At 44.1% G+C, this 20,412-nt stretch overlaps 2 protein-coding genes across 2 annotated transcripts in view; both read right to left on the reverse strand.

The window, feature by feature from the left end:
• Positions 1 to 842: 842 nt before the first annotated feature.
• Positions 843 to 13,136, reverse strand: TM2D3 (TM2 domain containing 3). The gene is made up of 5 exons (XM_038747386.1): positions 13,046 to 13,136; positions 8,751 to 8,908; positions 5,670 to 5,844; positions 3,401 to 3,476; positions 843 to 2,485 (listed from the first exon to the last, which is right to left on the reverse strand). Exons 1-5 carry the CDS (start codon positions 13,134 to 13,136, stop codon positions 2,320 to 2,322), a joined length of 666 nt encoding a protein of 221 aa, XP_038603314.1. The 3' UTR covers positions 843 to 2,319.
• A 6,057-nt stretch (positions 13,137 to 19,193) lies between these two features.
• The window catches only part of TARS3 (threonyl-tRNA synthetase 3), a 39,121-nt gene continuing 37,902 nt past the window's right edge, over positions 19,194 to 20,412 (reverse strand). The window contains exon 19 of the mRNA XM_038746454.1: positions 19,194 to 19,863. Within this exon, the coding sequence (XP_038602382.1) occupies positions 19,715 to 19,863 (149 nt within the window). The 3' untranslated portion in view covers positions 19,194 to 19,714. The remainder of the gene's footprint in view (positions 19,864 to 20,412) is intronic.

A 20,412-nucleotide genomic window follows, 5' to 3' on the forward strand; every position in this document is an offset into this window, starting at 1 on the left:
CTTGGGAAGTACAAGTTGGCAACATATAGAGACGGTCCCTACCCAACAGTGGGCTAACAGCAATCAGGTGAGACCAGGATTTAGAACCCAGCTCCTTCTGATTCCCAGACCCATGCTCTAATCACCAGGCCATACAGCTTCCCTATGATGAAAGGCAGTTTGAGGAAAAAGTACTTTCCTATTCAAATCAATCGATGATATAAATTGAGCGCTTACCGGGTGTGATGCACTTGGGAAAGTATAACACAACAGATTTGGTAGACACGTTCCCTGCCTACAGCAAACTGACAGTCTATTCAAAGTGGTGTTCTTTCCCAGTTTATGTTTTCCCTCTCTTTCACTCTGTCCTCTCCCTCCTCCCCCTGGGATTTTGAGCTTCATTTGAGCTCCGTGCGGAACAGGGACTGTACCCAACCTGATTTGCTTGTATCTACCCCAATGCTTAGTACAGTGTCTGGCAAATAGTAAGCACTGAACAAATAAATACCATAATTATTAAGTACTTAGTATGTTGCTTTCTACAAACAAACCCCTAAACAAAAGCAATAATAACAGCAAGATGAATTGGAAGACTGAAACCTATGGGCAGAGTGTTTTATTTAATCACCGCTCTTCACCAATTAAAATCAAGTGCCACATATTTTTCAGTGCTTTAATTTTAATGTCATCTTCTTTTAAGATGTTAACAAATATAGTTCAATAAAAATAGAAAAACCTCAGTTATCCAGAATACCCACCTACCCCAGCTCTATGAATTTTGGGTAAATACTGACCTTATCCTGGTTACCCAGGTGATAATAATCATTCTGTGAAGAATAAAAGCATACTGTGAGCGGTTGTGAAACATTCTTTATAGTCATTGGAGATTTATTGTTAGTTTTAACAATACATTTGTGAAAATTAGTGACATCAATTTAATTGCTGGAATTTCATACTTAAAGACGACAGTCAAGTCTTACTCCCAATACTTCCAGGGAGTTTGGAGGTACACGCAGAGGGCGAGACGGGAGACACCGGGTGTTCTGCAGCACTTGAAGCCACTTTCCACTGAGTGCATTTCTCCTTTGCAGCAGTAAAACGTTTGTTGTCAGAGGACTGAATAGCCATAATGGCAGATCCGGTGCTGAAGAACCCTCCTCGAGCTCCAATTTCCAAAGCTCTAGGGTCAACAGAGCATATTCAGTATGTCACTGTACGTCTTTCCCCTCTGGCCGCCTTTTGAGCACGCTTCCGAGCCGAGCCCACCGTTTCGATCAGATGTCCACATCACCGCAGCTGAGCTCTGATCGTCATCGCCTCGGTGCCGGAGATTCCACAACGGTGCTGGACCTCAGAGCTCGGGATGAGATCTTGCCATTTTTGCCAGCTTGCCGCCTCAGACAACGCAGATAAAACTGGTCGAGCTTTTTTATATTCCCTCTGCGTGGCATCCAGGCCTCGCTGCTCTGCCACAGGGTGAGGTGGTGACAGCAGCATGGGGAGATGTCAATCTCTGTCTTTAGGGTGACTCCCCTTTCTTTCCAGAGTCACCGTTCCAGCCTTCCAAGTGTTATGCTCGTCACGCCAGTAACTCTTTTGATATTATCAACTGCACTTTGCAAGACCAAATTTTTCATCAGCCTTAAGCTATGTGTCGCTGGATGACATTGGAGCAATAGCTGAGGTACTGGGCTTTGACTGAAGGACGTTCACAGGTTTTTTTTTTTTTTAGACTGATTTTAATTACAATACTATAAAAGTAGCTTACTTTTTAATCTGAGATTGAGATAAAGGTCAAGGCAAATAGTCTATGATGGAAATAACTGTCTAGGTGGTTTAAGTAATTTTGTTTATCTTAAGTTCGGAACTAAAACTTTTGGCATTTTTACAAGCATAATTGAGAAACTCACAAATCTTGCCGGAGAGACAGTAAAATAAATTACAGCTAGACGAAGAAACACAGTCTATGAAATATATATACACACAAGTGCTATGCTAGCTTCCAGATTAAGTGTAGGACATGACGTGCATAAAAGCCCCACAGAACACAAAACACCGATCCAAAAGTGAATGGAACTTCACACAATTTGTTCCTCTGGTTTTCAAACTGTGCAACTTAAAAAAAAACCCAAAAAACTTTTCCATAGAAAAAACTAAGAACTCGTTCATATGAAGGCAAATAAAAAAAAAAAAACATGGATCAATGATTCGCTTATTTATTTTACCTTAATTAAGGCAAGCAAAGTACAGATACTGTACATTAAAAACACAGATGTGTAGAACAAAGAGTAGAGGCCAGTTGCTAATTAAGGCCTTCTTACCGTAACCGATCGACCTTGTCTAAATGTAGAGGGAACCATCTGCAGGTCCTACATAACCAACCCCAATTAGGAGAACATCTATGAGAGTCCATATCCCCAGACCACCAAAGCTGAAGAGTTTGCCCAGGCCTTCCCGCCACTGGCCCAGATAAAAACGATCCGCTCCGAATCCACCTAGGGTAATGCTAAGAGGACAAAACAACAAAACGGTTACTGTTAACATTGGTCAGACTCCCAACTGACCCCTGGGGGAAACACTACTTGAACGCCTACTGATACTGACAGCAGCTTTTGAACACGTAGGCTGAATGAGTGGAACTTTATGGGCAGGCCCCTCAAGTATCCAAAGAAATTATTAATTTTAATATAGAATAAAATCAAAATGACTCGCCTATAAGTTACTTAATCAGTAAAGAGAAAGGAGACATCAGCATGGAATTTAAAAAATATGTCAAAACCTTTTAGAAATAGGGTATAAACCTACTATGCTCCTAAGGCTCTTAAATGGCTGAATTATATGCTTCTGTTGCATTCCTAAAGTAAAAAGGCAACATACCCCTCAGTTTTCTAATGAAAAGCACATATTAGAGAAGCAATTAGATTATGCAGGAAGATTCATGACTATAAAATAACCAGAGCATTTCTAAAGTTCAACTCTGTCAGTATCTGCTGAGCTCCAAAAATGAAAATCTGTGGGCTGAAAAACTTATTCTCAGTTTTCCAATTTTATTCACCCATAAATACTACACTTAAAGCTTACATTTTTATCATTTACCTGCTCTTCTCTACGAAAGTTGTGATGCAAATGTCTTTCATTACGGATGTGTCACATTTTCAATGTAATAAGCTGGACACTTTGAAATGGATGTGTGGCCACAATAAAAACCGGAAAAAAAAACCCGGGCCTGCTCCTGCTATGGGAGTGCTGTTTCTCACATGGTGCAATGAAAAAAATATACGTTGGCCAGGAAGCTTCAGTTAGTACCTTACACTTCTACCCTGATCATAGTTCAGTATGTTTAGGAAATTCCAACCGGCCCTCAGAGAAATCTGAAGGGTAATTTGTAGCTTTCAAGTTCCATGATTTATTAAGTACTTACCTGAGAGCCAGAGCTGTAGACCATTTGTAACCTCCAGTCCAGTTGCAGTACAGCATTTTGGGAAAAGTACGCTTACCTTAAGAAAGAATAAACCATTGTTTGTTTCCATTTAAGTTAAACAACATTCTGGCCCATAAAGTGAAATAGCAACCCGAACATTTTAGATTAAGATTTAAATTAACGAAATTTAGGAAGTTCCACAATCATCATTAGGTGTTCAAAGTCCATAAAAGTACGCCCACAAGCTCGAGAGGTGCAAGACTGGCTAATCTGGAGTTCCACAGCAATAAAAGGACTCTTAAGTAACTGATGCACTAAATGAGCCTATATTTTTAGGCTCACATCACAACTTGGAGCAGCATATCACCTACATAAAACATAAGGCTAATGATCCCTGATTGTTAAAGGACAGTTCAGGTATACCACAAGATACATCTGGAACTAAATTCTCGACAGTGTGGCCGAATTGTGATTGGTCATACCGTGGGCTTTGTTCTCCTATAGACTTACATGCACTTTGTTACGTTCTAGTCTAGCATCAGCCCTTATAGGTAAATAAAACGTACAGTACTTCCTGCCACTCGGCTCCGTCTACTATTCTCAGGATCCCCATCATGTCCCCCAGACATTGTCTCCTTCACCCTACACGGTATATTTTGGCGGGAGGCGGTAAACCAGGGATTGGCACAGCCCGCCGCACAAGCTGTGTGTCACCACTGCTGCTGGCAGAGGAGCAGGGCAGAAAAATGTCACCGGGCTCTACTCAAGGATCCTAATGGCCACAGGTGCCTGGAGTCCTGGCCCCACCTGGTTTGCAAGATGGCAGGGAGCCTGCTTATTTTGACTCTGCCATGTCACCTCCAGTTGCTCCCTGTTTGCTCTGACTTTCCCTGCACCTGCCTCTGACCCTGCTGCCTGTCTGCTCTCTCCCCAGTAGAACTGCTGCTCCTGTCACCGCAGAGACTGGCGAGGTTTCAGCCCAGAGGCACATGTGGGTGCGGAAGAGAGCACGAGGGGTTGGAGCAGGGGGTGCGGGGAAGACACAGCTCGGTAAAAACGAACCAGCTCTCTCTGCACTGTAAGCTCACTGTGGGCAGGGAATGTGTCTGCTATACTGTTATACTGTACTCCCCCAAGCCCTTAGTACAGTGTTCTGCACATAATTGCAATAATAATAATTATTATTAAGCGCTTACTATGTGCTATACACTGTTCTAAGTGCTGGGGTAGATACAAGCTAATTAGGTTGGACACAGACTCTATCCCACGTGGGGCTCCCAGCCTTAATCCCCACTTTACAGATGAGGTAACTGAGGCCCAGAGAAATGAAGTGACTTGCCCAAGGTCACACAGGAGACAAGTGGTGGAGCCGGGATTAGAACCCAGGTCCTTCTGACTCCCAAGCCCATGCTCTGTCCACTAAGCCATGCTGCTTCCCAATAAGCACTCAATAAATACGACTGACTGACTCCCTGCCACTCCCACAGCACCTGTATATATGTATATATGTTTGTACATATTTATTACTCTATTTATTTATTTATTTTACTTGTACATATCTGTTCTATTTATTTTATTTTGTTAGTATGTTTGGTTTTGTTCTCTGTCTCCCCCTTCTAGACTGTGAGCCCACTGTTGGGTAGGGACTGTCTCTATATGTTGCCAACTTGTACTTCCCAAGCGCTTAGTATAGTGCTCTGCACACAGTAAGCGCTCAATGAATACAGTTGATTGATTGATTGATTGGGGCCAGGAGACAGGTCAGAACCCAAATACAGCTGATGGAAGTGTCTGGCTGGATGGGCAAAATCAGGGTTCCTATAACAGTCCTGCCCTACTCTGGCTGGAAGCTGGAACACGAGCCTTGAGCAGGGCACTGAGGGTTCCCCAGATTAAAAAAAGAAAATATCCTTGGTGGGGAAAGCAAACCTCTAAATAGGAGGAGGCTGAATGAGGGGCACAGAGGAAATTCATTAATCAGCTGTGCCTGGATGGATCCTGGGATAAATCCATAAATATTCAATTCATTCATTCATTCAACTGTATTTATTGAGCGCTTACTGTGTGCACAGCACTGTACTAAGTGCTTGGGAAGTACAAGTTGGAAATAGTGTGGGATGAAGCTCTGGATTTTAGGTACTGTGGGGTGCTGTAACCCAGGGTATGCCTGAATAGGTTTAATTCCCAAAATTCAGATAAAGAACCCACCTAAAGAATGTGGTGGAAAGTCATCTTACTGGGGAGTTTTCCTGTTTGAAACCTGACTTACCCAGGCAGTGGATGTGATCACGAACAGTACAGTTGGCACTGTAGCGTTGTCGGGGACAGGAGACTGTCATACAGTTTGTAGAATTGGAACACTCGTAATCTGTTTCCGGAAGCTGCCAGCAAAAGCTGCAAGTCATGTTGATGGTAAAGTTTTCTTGCAATTTGTAATCTTGATCCTATATGTCAAAAAAACCCCAAAAACCAAGTAATTCATTAAACTACAAGAACCTGTCAGCACTGTCAACATATCAGCAATATTTTAAAGGCTCATCTGATGCAACAAGCACACACCCCATCCACCCCTTGCTGTCCCGGATCTAAATAAATGCTAGTACCGTAGACCACAGTGGTTTAAGATCAGCTCAACCGGAGAATAGTTGCAGAATGGAAAACAGTAGTAAGGGTAGCTACTGAGCGTCCACTGGAAGTAATGCTCTATGCTAAGCACTTGGGAAAGAGTAACGGTAAGCGCTTAGTACAGTGCTCTGCACACAGTAAGCGCTCAATAAATACGACTGATGATGATGAAGTGGCATGTACCCTGCCTATGGTTTGGAGGAGCCAAATATAAAAACATTTTACATATGAGAAGAAAAAATTGAATGAACAACTAAAATAAACATAGATACCCAAGTACTGAGAGTAGGTATCAATATATACGTGCTATAGGCGGCTGGCGGGAGTGGATTGAAAATACTTGGGATTTGAGGAATTAATGGGGGAAGATTGATTGGAAGAAGTGGGATTTTACAAATACTTTTTTTTAAAATGGTTATTTATTAAGTCCTTACTATGTCGTGCACTGTACTAAGTGCTGGGGTAGATACTACATAATCCGGTTGGACACGGTCCATGTCCCATAGGAGGCTTACAGTCCTAATTCCCATTTTACAGATGAGGGAACTGGAACACAGAAAAGCTAAGTGTCTCGCCCAAAGTCGCACAACAGAAAAGTGGTGGAGGTAGAATTAGAACCTAGGTCCTCTGATGCCCAGGCCTGTGCTCTTTCCACTAGGCCTCGCTGCACTGCTTCTTTGACTACAGATGAGCTGTAGCTTAGGAGAAGCAGCGTGGCTCAGCGGAAAGAGTGCGATCTTTGGAGTCAGAGGTCATGGGTTCAAATCCTGACTCCACCACTTGTCAGCTGTGTGACTTTGGGCAAGTCACTTAACTTCTCTGTGCCTGTTACCACATCTGTAAAATGGGGATTAAGACTGTGAGCCCCCCGTGGGACAACCTGATCACCTTGTAACCTTCCCAGCGCTTAGAACAGTGCTTTGCACATAGTAAGCACTTAATAAATGCCGTTATTATTATTATTAACGGATTCGGGGAATAATAATAATAATAATTATTATTCGGGGAAGGAGGTGAGCCAGATGAAGGGAGCAGTGTGAGTGAGGAAATGGAACCGGTATAGATGAGAGTGAGGCACAGCTTGGAAGCTCGCTTGGGAGGAATGAAAAACATGAACTGGGGAGTAATGGGTGGATAGAGATATTAGGTAAGATGGGGAGAGCTGGTAGAGAGCCTTGAAGAGTTGGACACTGGCACCTGGCTTTCTTGACAGAGATTTAGTTCTATTAATTAGGAAGTTTGATTTGTTAGGTTCGACCTTTTTGGACAGCTAGAAATCTGTTATGTTGAGATACTTTGGGTCCACTTCTAATGTCGCTTGACAAACAGGTGCATTTTAAAAAGTGGAAAAAATGTAATGGGATTAGACTCCAGGACAGTATCTTGGGGGAGAGTTTGATGGAAATTTACCCAACCCAAACTAACAAAAAATACTGAGAAATTTGAGATCTATTTGTTTCAACCACTGCTTTGGCTATTCTGATTGACAGAGAAGAGCCCTGAACCTTTCATGATTACGAGTACAGGACCAGGGCTCATCCACTGTTCTCCGTGGTAGTCACCATCTCTGTCATCACCAAACCAATGACCTCCGGGAACAGAACTTCTATTTTTTCCTATTTGAGAAGGGGTCCCGCTTTAAAGTAATAGTAGCTGTTTGGTACAGAATGTAATCCAGTATTTCCTTTAATCCACTGGACTGGCCCAGGCCTAGTCAAATATAAGTGAATGCCCCTGGATGATGATATCAATGAGAATTTTTATTGATTTATCTTCATAGAAAGGGAGGAAAACGGAAACAGAAAATTTATTTGACTTTTGTGCACTTGGGTCTCTCAAAACACAAAGGTTGCACTCTTGCAGAAATAATGTTAAGGAAAATTTGTGTTTCAGTATCATAATATCAACAATGGCATTTACTGAGTGCTTACTGTGTGCAGAGCACTGCTCTAAATGTTTGAAAGAGTACAACAGAATTAGTAGACTTGTTCCCTGCCTATACTGAATTTGCAGCCTAGGTGAAGATACAGGCATTAACATAAATAATTTATAACATATAAATTATATATTATTTAATATATAAATAATAATGTAATAATGTAATAATAATAATGTTATAAAAAATTTATAACATATAAACATATTTTTCCAGGGCACACATGCACACAGTTCTTTCTACCAACACTGCACTGCACCCAGTATTTTCGGGAGAAAATTCCGCAATTCTGCCACTGCCCTCTATCCAAATTGGGGAGTGAAATCATGCTCTGCCAGTGGTGGGGGCATTTTAACTTCCAAATAAATGGAATATTTCTCCACTTGTGTATTCATTTTTGGCCTCCACAAACACGGAATTACTGGTCAGCATTAAGGGCATAGGGAGACCCATCCTCAGAATTCATAACTAAAGAGATTGGAACTAGGCTGGCATCTGAGCCTCTTGTTGCGGGGGTTGAGGGGGAGGTGAGGGGGTATTAAAGAGAAATTGCACTTCCAGTAGATCCACTGTGCTATAAAATCCCGATCACTTTGTTCAGGAAAACAACATGTGCATTGAACAGTTAGCAGCCTAACTGAAGACCTTACAATTAGAAATTATCTGCCATTTTCACCAAGTGCTTCTGAAGATTTTCCTCTGATGGCCAGATTTAACAATTACACAGCACTGATCGTTCAGGAAAGGATTTTCCAACACTTATTACTCCTGAGAAGTTTCAATACTTACGACACAGACAACTTGAGGTTTTACTGTGCAGTCAAAAGTGACTGGCTTCCCGTAGACACAGGAGAAGTTTGTTCTGCACTCGATACATTCTGCTGGCAGTCGGCTGCACAAACCGTTGCTTGGACACTTCATCACGTAAGGTGGAGTGACTGAACTTTCTGTGAGAGGAGAGCATGGGAGAGGCTTATATTCTCAGAACATTGAAGTGATCAAAGGAAAACAGACATAATCAAATGACCATTTATCAAATTAATAATTAAATAAGCAGCATGGCTCAGTGGAAACAGCCCGGGCTTGGGAGTCAGAGGTCATGGGTTCTAATCCCTACTCCGCCACTTGTCAGCTGTGTGACTTTGGGCAAGTCACTTAACTTCTCTGTGCCTCAGCTACCTCATCTGTAAAACGGCGATTTAGACTGTGAGCCCCACATGGGACAACCTAATCACCTTGTATCCCCCCAATGCTATGTGTGAAGCACTATTCTAAGCAAGTGCTTAACAAATACCGTTATTATTATTATTATATCTACTGAGTGGTGACCTGGGAAGAATACTTTATTTCTTTTCAGCAATGTGAGAAACAAACAATTTTTAGCAGTGAAATTTGTAATAATAATAATGATGGCATTTATTAAGCACTTACTATGTATGAAGCACTGTTCTAAGTGCTGGGGAGGTTACAAGGTGATCAGGTTGTCCCACGAGGGGCTCCCAGTCTTCATCTCCATTTTCCAGATGAGGGAACAGAGGCCCAGAGAAGTGAAGTGACTTGCCCAAAGTCACATGGCTGACAAGAATGCCCTCCCTCCACACATCTGCCAAGCTAGCTCTCTTCCTCCCTTCAAAAGCCCTACTGAGAGCTCACCTCCTCCAGGAGGCCTTCCCAGACTGAGCCCCCTTTTTCCTCTCCTCCTCCCCATCCCCCCGCCTTACCTCCTTCCCCTCCCCACAGCACTTGTATATTTTTGTACAGATTTATTACCTTATTTTACTTGTACAAATTTCCTACTCTATTTTGTTAATGAGTAGGAAATTCTATTATTCTGACAGCTTTGACACTTGTCTACATGTTTTGTCTTTTTCAATTCAAACAATCAATAGTATTTATTGAGTGCTTACTGTGTGCAGAGCACTGTACTAAGCGCTTGTTGTCTGTCTCCCCCTTCTAGACTGTGAGCTCGTTTTGGGGCAGGGCCCGTCTCTATCTGTTGCCGACTTGGACTTCCCAAGTGCTTAGTCCAGTGCTCTGCACACAGTACGCACTCAATAAATACGACAATCAATAATAATAATAATAACAATAAAAATGGTGGTATTTATAAGCACTTACTATGTGCAAAGCACTGTTCTAAGCGCTGGGGGGATACAAGGTGATTAGGCTGTTCCACAGGGGGTATGTAGCGGAGGCGGGAGTCTTCTAGACTGAGCCCGTTGTTGGGTAGGGCCCGTCTCTATATGTTGCCAACTTGTACTTCCCAAGCGCTCTGCACCCAGTAAGAGCTCAATAAATACAACTGAATGAATGAATGAACCCATGACCTCTGACTCCGAATAGTAATGACGGCATTTATTAAGCGCTTACCATGTGCCAAGCACCGTTCTAAGCGCTGGGGAGGTTACAAGGTGATCAGGTTGTCCCACGGGGGGCTCCCAGTTTTCATCCCCATTTTCCAGATGAGGGAACTGAGGCTCCTTTCCAAACTCCTTGAACGAGTCATCTACACGCGCTGCCTAGAATTCCTCAACGCCAACTCTCTCCTCGACCCTCTCCAATCTGGCTTCCATCCCCAACATTCCACGGAAACTGCCCTCTCAAAGGTCACCAATGACCTCCTGCTTGCCAAATCCAAAGGCTCAAACTCTATCCTCATCCTCCTTGACCTCTCAGCTGCCTTCGACACTGTGGACCACCCCCTTCTCCTAACACGCTATCTGACCTCGGCTTCACAGACTCAGTCCTCTCGTGGTTCTCCTCTTATCTCTCCGGTCGTTCATTCTCAGTCTCTTTTGCGAGCTCCTCCTCCCCCTCCCATCCCCTTACTGTAGGTGTTCCTCAAGGGTCAGTTCTTGGCCCCCTTCTGTTCTCAATCTACACTCACTCCCTTGGTGACCTCATCCGCTCTCACGGCTTCAACTATCATCTCTATGCTGATGACACCCAAATCTACATCTCTGCCCCTGCTCTCTCCCCCTCCCTCCAGGCTCGCATCTCCTCCTGCCATCAGGACATCTCCATCTGGATGTCTGCCCGCCACCTAAAACTCAACATGTCCAAGACTGAACTCCTTGTCTTCCCTCCCAAACCCTGCCCTCTCCCTGACTTTCTCATCACTGTTGACAGCACTACCATCCTTCCCGTCTCACAAGCCCGCAACCTTGGTGTCATCCTCGACTCCGCTCCCTCATTCACCCCTCACATCCAAGCCGTCACCAAAACCTGCCGGTCTCAGCTCCGCAACATTGCCAAGATCCGCCCTTTCCTCTCTATCCAAACCGCTACCCTGCTCGTTCAAGCTCTCATCCTATCCCGTCTGGATTACTGTATCAGCCTCCTCTCCAATCTCCCATCGTCCTGTCTCTCCCCACTTCGATCCATACTTCATGCCGCTGCCCGGATTGTCTTTGTCCAGAAACGCTCTGGGCATGTTACTCCCCTCCTCAAAAATCTCCAGTGGCTACCAGTCAACCTACGCATCAGGCAGAAACTCCTCACCCTCGGCTTCAAGGCTGTCCATCCCCTCGCCCCCTCCTACCTCACCTCCCTTCTCTCCTTCTCCAGCCCAGCTCGTACCCTCCGCTCCTCTGCCGCTAATCTCCTCACCGTACCTCGTTCTCGCCTGTCCCGCCATCGATCCCCGGCCCACGTCCTCCCCCTGGCCTGGATGCCTTCCCTCCGCACATCTGCCAAGCTAGCTCTCTTCCTCCCTTCAAAGCCCTACTGCGAGCTCACCTCCTCCAGGAGGCCTTCCCAGACTGAGCCCCCTCCTTCCTCTCTCCCTCCCCATTCCCCCGCCTTACCTCTTTCCCCTCCCCACAGCACCTGTATATATGTACATATGTTTGTATGTATTTATTACTCTATTAATTTTATTTGTACATATTCATTCTATTTATTTTATTTTGTTAATTTATTTTTGTTCTCTGTCTTCCCCTTCTCGACTGTGAGCCCACTATCGGGTAGGGACCGTCTCTATATGTTGCCAACTGGTACTTCCCAAGCGCTTGGTACACTGCTCTGCACACAGTAAGCGCTCAATGAATATAATTGAATGAATGAATGAATGAATGAATGAAGTGACTTGCCCAAAGTCACCCAGCTGACAAGCAGCGTGGCTCAGTGGAAAAAGCCCGGGCTTTGGAGTCAGAGGTCATGGGTTCGAATCCCTGCTCTGCCAATTGTCAGTGAGTCACTTCATTCAATCGTATTTATTGAGCGCTTACTGTATGCAGAGCACTTTGCATTTATTGAGCACTTACTGTATGCAGAGCACTGTACTAAGCGCTTGGGAAATACAAGCTGGCAACATACAGAGATGGTCCCTAGCCAACAGTGGGCTCACAATTCAGAAGGGGGAGACAGACAACAAAACAAAACATATTAACAAGATAAAATAAATAGAATGGATATGTACAAGTAAAATAGAGTAATAAATACGTACAAACATAAGGTAAGGTGGGGGGATGGGGAGGGGCAGGAGGGGGAGAGGAAGGAGGGGGCTCAATCTGGGAAGGCCTCCTGGAGGAGGTGAGCTCTGAGGAGGGCTTTGAAGGGAAGTAGGGCTTTCACTTCTCTGGGCCTCAGTTCCCTCATCTGTAAAATGGGGATGAAGACTGTGAGCCTTCCGTGGGACAACCCGATCACCTCATAACCTCCCCAGCGCTTAGAAAGGTGCTGCGCACATAGTAAGCAGCGTGGCTCAGTGGAAAGAGCCCGGGCTTCGGAGTCAGAGGTCACGGGTTCAAACCCCGGCTCCTCCACTTGTCAGCTGTGTGACTGTGGGCAAGTCACTTCACTTCTCTGGGCCTCAGTTCCCTCATCTGTAAAATGGGGATGAAGACTGTGAAACCCCCCCCTTGGGGCGACCTGATCAACTTGCAACCCCCCAGGGCCTCATGATTAAGCGGCGGAGGCGGGATTCGAACCCACGACCTCTGACACCGAAGCCCGGGCTTTTCCCCCTGAGGCTACACCTCAGTGGCCTGAAATGTGGGGTCACTGAAATTAATGTCGGGGTCCTCCTTTCTCCCCGTTGGGGCTCGGCCTTCGTGTCCCCGGAAAGCAGCCCGGCTCCTCACCGCCGCCCGACGGTCCGGACAGCTGCCACAGGAACAGGGCGACGCCGACCAGCCGCCTCAGACCGACGACCTGCCCGCCCGCCGCCGCCATCTTCCCCGCACGCGGCACTTCCGGTCCGCCCCTCACCGGCAGCCGCGCACGCGCGCGGGCCCCCTCAGGGGACCCCAGCGCCTGATTATAATCATAATCATAATAATGGCATTTATTAAGCGCTTACTATGCGCCAAGCCCTGTTCTAAGCGCTGGGGAGGTTACAAGGTGATCAGGTTGTGCCACGGTGGGGGCTCACGGTCTTCATCTCCACTTTACAAATGAGGGAACTGAGGCACAGAGAAGTGAAGTAATAATGATAATGATAATCATAATAATCATCATCATAATAGCATTTATTAAAAGCTTACTATAATAATAATAATAATGGCATTTATTAAGCGCTCACTATGTGCCAAGCCCTGTTCTAAGCGCTGGGGAGGTTACAAGGTGATCAGGTTGTCCCACGGTGGGGGCTCACGGTCTTCATCTCCACTTTACAGATGAGGGAACTGAGGCCCAGAGAAGTGAAGTAATGATAATAATGATAATAATGACAATAATGATAATAATGATAATAATAATAATAATAGCATTTATCAAGAGCTTACTATAATAATAATAATAATGGCATTTATTAAGCGCTCACTATGTGCCAAGCACTGTTCTAAGCGCTGGGGAGGTTACGAGGTGATCAGGTTGTGCCACGGTGGGGGCTCACGGTCTTCATGTCCACTTTACAAATGAGGGAACTGAGGCCCAGAGAAGTGAAGTAATAATGATGATGATAATAATAATAATAATAATAGCATTTATTAAGCGCTTACTATAATAATAATAATAATGGCATTTATTAAGCGCTCACTAGGTGCCAAGCACTGTTCTAAGTGCTTGGGGAGGTTACAAGGTGATCAGGTTGTCCCACGGTGGGGGCTCATGGTCTTCATCTCCACTTTACAGATGAGGGAACTGAGGCACAGAGAAGTGAAGTAATAATGATAATGATAATAATAATAGAGTTTATCAAGCGCTTACTATAATAATAATAATAATAATGATGGCATTTATTAAGCGCTCACTATGTGCCAAGCACTGTTCTAAGCGCTGGGGAGGTTACAAGGTGATCAGGTTGTCCCACGGTGGGGGCTCACGGTCTTCATCTCCACTTTACAGATGAGGGAACTGAGGCACAGAGAAGTGAAGTAATAATGATAATGATAATCATAATAATCATCATAATAATAGCATTTATTAAGCGCTTACTATAATAATAATAATGGCATTTATTAAGCGCTCACTATGTGCCAAGCCCTGTTCTAAGCGCTGGGGAGGTTACAAGGTGATCAGGTTGTCCCACGGTGGGGGCTCACGGTCTTCATCTCCACTTTACAGATGAGGGAACTGAGGCCCAGAGAAGTGAAGTAATAATGTTAATGATAATAATAATAATAATGATAGCATTTATCAAGCGCTTACTATAATAATAATAATAATGGCATTTATTAAGTGCTCACTATGTGCCAAGCCCTGTTCTAAGCGCTGGGGAGGTTACAAGGTGATCAGGTTGTCCCACGGTGGGGGCTCACGGTCTTCATCTCCACTTTACAGATGAGGGAACTGAGGCACAGAGAAGTGAAGTAATAATGATAATGATAATAATAATAATAATAATAATAGCGTTTATCAAGCGCTTACTATAATAATAATAATAATAATGGCATGTATTAAGCGCTCACTATGTGCCAAGCACTGTTGTAAGCGCTGGGGAGGTTACAAGGTGATCAGGTTGTCCCACGGCGGGGGGCTCACGGCCTTAATCTCCATTTTACCGATGAGGGAACTGAGGCACAGAGAAGTGAAGTAATAATAATAATAATAATAATAATAATAATAATAATAGCATTTATTAAGCGCTTACTATAATAATAATAATAATGGCATTCATTAAGTGCTCACTATGTGCCAAGCACTGTTCTAAGCGCTGGGGAGGTTACAAGGTGATCAGGTTGTCCCACGGCGGGGGGCTCACGGCCTTAATCTCCATTTTACCGATGAGGGAACTGAGGCACAGAGAAGTGAAGTAATAACAATAATATAATAACAATAATAATAATAATGGCTTACTATAATAATAATAATAATGGCATTTATTAATCTCCATTTTACAGATGAGGGAACTGAGGCACAGAAACCTGAAGTAATAATAAAAATAATTGATAATAACGGCATTTATTGAGCACTTACTATATTAATAATAATAATAATGGCATTTATTAAGTGCTCACTATGTGCCAAGCACTGTTCTAAGCGCTGGGGAGGTTACAAGGTGATCAGGTTGTCCCACGGGCTGGGGGGGAGCTCACGGTCTTAATCTCCATTTTACAGCTGAGGGAACTGAGGCACAGTGAACTGAAGTAATAGTAAGAATAATAATAGCATTTATTAAGCGCTTACTATGTGCCAAGCACTGTTCTAAGCGCTGGGGAGGTTACAAGGTGATCAGGTTGTCTCACGGGGGGAGGGGGGGTATCACGGTATTAATCTCCATTTTACAGATGAGGGAACTGAGGCCCAGAGAAGTGAAGTAATAATAATAATAACGGCATTTATTAAGCGCTTACTATAACTATAATAATGATAATAATAATAATGGCATTTATTAAGTGCTCACTATGTGCAAAGCACTATTCTAAGCGCTGGGGAGGTTACAAGGTGATCAGGTTGTCCCACAGCAGGGGGCTCACGGTCTTAATCTCCATTTTACAGATGAGGGAACTAAGGCACAGAGAACTGAAGTGATAATAATAATAATAATGATAATAACGGCATTTATTGAGCGCTTACTATATTAATAATAATAATAATGGCATTTATTAAGTGCTTACTACATGCCAAGCACTGTTCTAAGCACTGGGGAGGTTACAAGGTGATCAAGTGATCAAGCCCCCCACGGTGGGGTGCTCACGGTCTTAATCTCCATTTTACAGATGAGGGAACTGAGGCCCAGAGAAGTGAAGTAATAATAATAATAATGATAGCATTTATTAAGCTTTTACTATGTGCAAAGCACTGTTCTAAGCGCTGGGGAGGTTACAAGGTGATCAGGTTGTCCCACGGGGGGGCTCACGGTCTTAATCTGCATTTTACATATGAGGGAACTGAGGCACAGAGAAGTAATAATAATAATAATAATAATAGCATTTATTAAGCTTTTACTATGTACAAAGCACTGCTCTAAGCGCTGGGGAGGTTACAAGTGCTGTGGGGAGGGGAAGGAGGAGAGGAAAAAGGGGGCTCAGTCTGAGATCCATCTAAATCTAAATGCCTGGACAATTCCCAACTGGATCGGCCTCCTCCAGGAGGCCTTCCCAGACTGAACCCCTTCCTTCCTCTCCCCCTCATCCCCCTCTCATCTCCCCATCTTACCTCTTTCCCTTCCCCACAGCACCTGTATATATGTATATATGTTTGTACATATTTATTACTCTATTTATTTATTTTACTTGTACATATCTATTCTATTTTATTTTGTTAGTATGTTTGGTTTTGTTCTCTGTCTCCCCCTTTTAGACTGTGAGCCCACTGCTGGGTAGGGACTGTCTCTATATGTTGCCAACTTGTACTTCCCAAGCGCTTAGTACAGTGCTCTGCACACAGTAAGTGCTCAATAAATACGATTGATTGATTAACAAAATTAATGGAATAGTAAATATGTACAAGTAAAATAGAGTAATAAATCTGTACAAATATAGATACAAGTGCTGTGGGGAGGGGAAGGAGGAGAGGAAAAAGGGGGCTCAGTCTGGGATCCATCTAAATCTAAACGCCTGGACAATTCCCACCTGGAACGGGAGCCGTTGGATACCTGAGTAGCCTACAGTTATTGCCCTCTCCCTTCCAGTGAGAAGACTTGTACGAGTGCCAACTTGGACTTCCCAAGCGCTTATATGGATATATCATCATCATCATCAATCGTATTTATTGAGCACTTACTGTGTGCAGAGCACTGTACTAGGCGCTTGGGAAGTACAAGTTGGCAACATATAGAGACAGTCCCTACCCAACAGTGGGTTCACAGTCTAAAAGGGGGAGACAGAGAACAAAACCAAACATACTAACAAAATAAAATAAATAGAATAGATATGTACAAGTAAAATAGAGTAATAAATATGTACAAACATATATGCATATATACAGGTGCTGTGGGGAAGGGAAGGAGGTAAAATGGGGGGATGGAGGGGGGACGAGGGGAAGAGGAAGGAAGGGGATGATGATGATGATGGCATTTATTAAGCGCTTACTATGTGCAAAGCACTGTTCTAAACGCTGGGGAAGTGACAAGGTGATCAGGTTGTCCCACAGGGGGCTCACAGTCTTAATCCCCATTTTACAGACGAGGGAACTGAGGCCCAGAGAAGTGAAGTGACTTGCCCAAAGTCACACAGCTGACAATTGGCGGAGCCGGGGTTTGAACCCATGACCTCTGACTGCTTGTACATATTTATTACTCCATTTGTTTATTTAGTTTACTTGTACATATTTATTCTATTTATTTTATTTTGTTAATACGCTTTGTTTTGTTGTCTCCCCCATGGGGAGCCCCTGAAGCCACGCCCCCATTGGGAGCCTCACAAGGCCACGCCCCCACGGGAGCCCTTGAAACCGCGCCCCCAAGACCACGCCCCCCAGCGGGAGCTCTTGAAACCACGAGGCCACTCCCAATCGGGAGCCCCTGAAGCCACGCTCCAAGACCACGCCCACAACAGGAGCTTCAGAGGCCACGCCCCCAACGCCGCGCCCAATCGGGAGCCGCAGGAGGGCACGCCCCCACTGGAATATCCTGAAGCCACGCCCACAGACCACGCCCCCCAACTCATCGACCAATCGGAAGCCCCTGCGGTCACGTCCCCGTGGGAAGGGATGAAGCCACGCCCCCTCGTGGCCCCGTCTCCCCAGCCCACTGCGCATGCGCGCGCGGCCCAAAGCGTTCCCCTCAACCCCACGACGTTTCGCGGCCTGTTTCCTTCACCGTCGCCTTAGGTGAAGCACGGAGGGACAATGCCAAATATTTCCTTTCCTCCATCCACTGCTTAGGAAAACAAGAGGCATTTTCTATTTTGAATCAATTAGGCAAAAAAACCCCCACCTCAACATCGAAGGGAAAAATGAAGAAAAAGGGAGGAAAGGGGGTGTACTCAGCTTTGCAGCTGCTTTCCCCTACTTGTAATTCATTTCAGTGTCGGGTCTTCTCTGAGGGACTGTAAGCCTGTTGATGGAAGGATTTGCATCTGGTTAATGCTATTGCCCTCTCCCGAGTGCTTAGTACAATGCTCTGCACGCAATAAGCATTCAGTTCATTCATTCAATCGTATTTATTGAGCAATTACTGTGTGCAGAGCACTGTACTAAGCGCCTGGGAAGTACAAGTTGGCAATATATAGAGATGGTACCTACCCAACAGCGGGCTCACAGTCAGTAAAACCACTGGAGAGGGAAGGGTAAAATGGTTAAGAGAATGGGGGAAAATTCCTTATTGTCCCTAGGAAGGCATTGTCTCTGAGCACGGAGAAGGTGGACAACAGAAAGTTTCAACACATTGTTCATTTGCCTCTAAATGTAAATGCCTTGGGCAAGAAACATTTCACTGATTCATTTTATGCTTCCCAACTGTACAGTGCATTGCAGGAAATGGGTGCTGGATAAGTGCTGATGATAATAATGATGGTATTTCTTAAGCACTTACTATGTGCCCAGCACTGTTCTAAGCACTGGGGTAGATACATGGTAATCAGGTTGTCCCACGTGGGGCTCACAGTCTTAATCCCCATTTTATATATGAGGTAACTGAGGCACAAACAAGTTAAGTGACTTGCCCAAAGTCACAGAGCTGATAAGTGGAAGGAGTCGGGATTAGAGCCCATAATCTCTGAATCCCTAGCCCGGGCTCTTTCCACTACGCCAAGCTGCTTCTCTATACTACCGAGTGGTGAAGGCAATTAAAGTGTTTATGTTTTTCTTTTTTGTACTTCTTGATGAGGCAGGGAGGAAGGAATATCTACTGTCAATGGTTTTTGCCTTGTGGATTACGTTAAGGACAAAAGAACAGAAACATTAAGGTTTTCATATGCAAAAAATTAAGCAGACTTTTTTATTCAATCATTTAAATATCTTCCATTCAAAATCACAATTCATAGCACAGCATCAAACACACTATATTTCCTAGGACTTCCCTCTTTCGGATTAAAAGAAACATTCTTAAACCAATGCACTACGATGGCCAAAGATTAACATTACCGTGAAGAGTTCCTTCAATTACACCCCGAGGGACAAGGACTGTTTCTAATTCTCACCTGTGTATTCACTTCCAGCACTTAAGTACAGTGCTCTGCACACCGCAAGCATTTAATACATACTATTATTTTAATAGTATTTATTACTACCCCTAAACACGTGCCTCAGCTACTTCAAAGTTTCACTGTAAGGGGCATTCACATTCTGACATATTTCTCTTACCCACGTTTCCTCTGTCTTCGGTGATTCCATGGCTCTGACAGTAAGGTTTAATGCTTTAGCAAGCTAAGGAAAGACCTGCATCTTCAAGTCTCAGAAAATGTGACGTTGCTGACAGAGCACAAACTTCAAAATTCTTCCTCTGCATTTAGCATTCGAGATTTCTTTAACTTCTTCAATTTCTCAATGGCAGAATTTACTGAAATCTCTCCGTGAATTTTATTGTCTCTCGTTCGCACGTTTACGGCATTATTTCCTTTCTCCTTTTCTCCAACCACTGCATAAGAAAACCAGGGGGGGGAAAGGAGCACTGCCTGTTAGAATAAACTAATTAGACCAAAAGAAAAATCAACTCCATATAGAAATATCTCCTCAGTAAATTTACCTTTCTTTTAAAAGATTATAAATATCAGGAATCTATACATTACATTTAAACTATTGTTTCCAAGTTCTTTTAACAGAGAACAGCAGGTATACAGAGCTTTTCAATTAATCAATCAATCGTATTTATTGAGTGCTTACTGTGTGCAGAGCACTGTACTAAGCGCTTGGGAAGTACAAGTTGGCAACAACAACTCACACCTCACAGTGCCCAATATGAAGTCAGATTCTCTTTGTGCACTCAATATACCAATACAATACTACTACACTCAATAAACTGTAAGCTCCGCCTCTCGATTGTAAGCTCAAAGCAGGCAGGGAATATGTCTACCAACTCTATTATACTGCATTCTCCCAAGCACCTAGTACAGTGCTCTGCACACAGTAAGCAGCATGGCTTAGTAGACAGAGCACAGGCCCGGAAGTCAGAATGACCTGGGTTCAA

Source organism: Tachyglossus aculeatus, chromosome 5 (assembly GCF_015852505.1).
Source record: "Tachyglossus aculeatus isolate mTacAcu1 chromosome 5, mTacAcu1.pri, whole genome shotgun sequence".
In the NCBI taxonomy this organism is placed as follows: domain Eukaryota; kingdom Metazoa; phylum Chordata; class Mammalia; order Monotremata; family Tachyglossidae; genus Tachyglossus; species Tachyglossus aculeatus.

What these genes read in the sequence shown, in the direction of transcription:
- TM2D3 (XM_038747386.1), bottom strand. Translation starts at nt 13,136, where the DNA reads ATGGCGGCGGCGGGCGGGCAGGTCGTCGGTCTGAGGCGGCTGGTCGGC. An exon ending in TGATCACATCCACTGCCTGG is followed by an intron (nt 3,477 to 5,669) that starts GTAAGTCAGGTT and finishes TTCTTTCTTAAG; the next exon opens with GTAAGCGTACTTTTCCCAAA. An exon ending in TCTACAGCTCTGGCTCTCAG is followed by an intron (nt 2,486 to 3,400) that starts GTAAGTACTTAA and finishes TTGTCCTCTTAG; the next exon opens with CATTACCCTAGGTGGATTCG.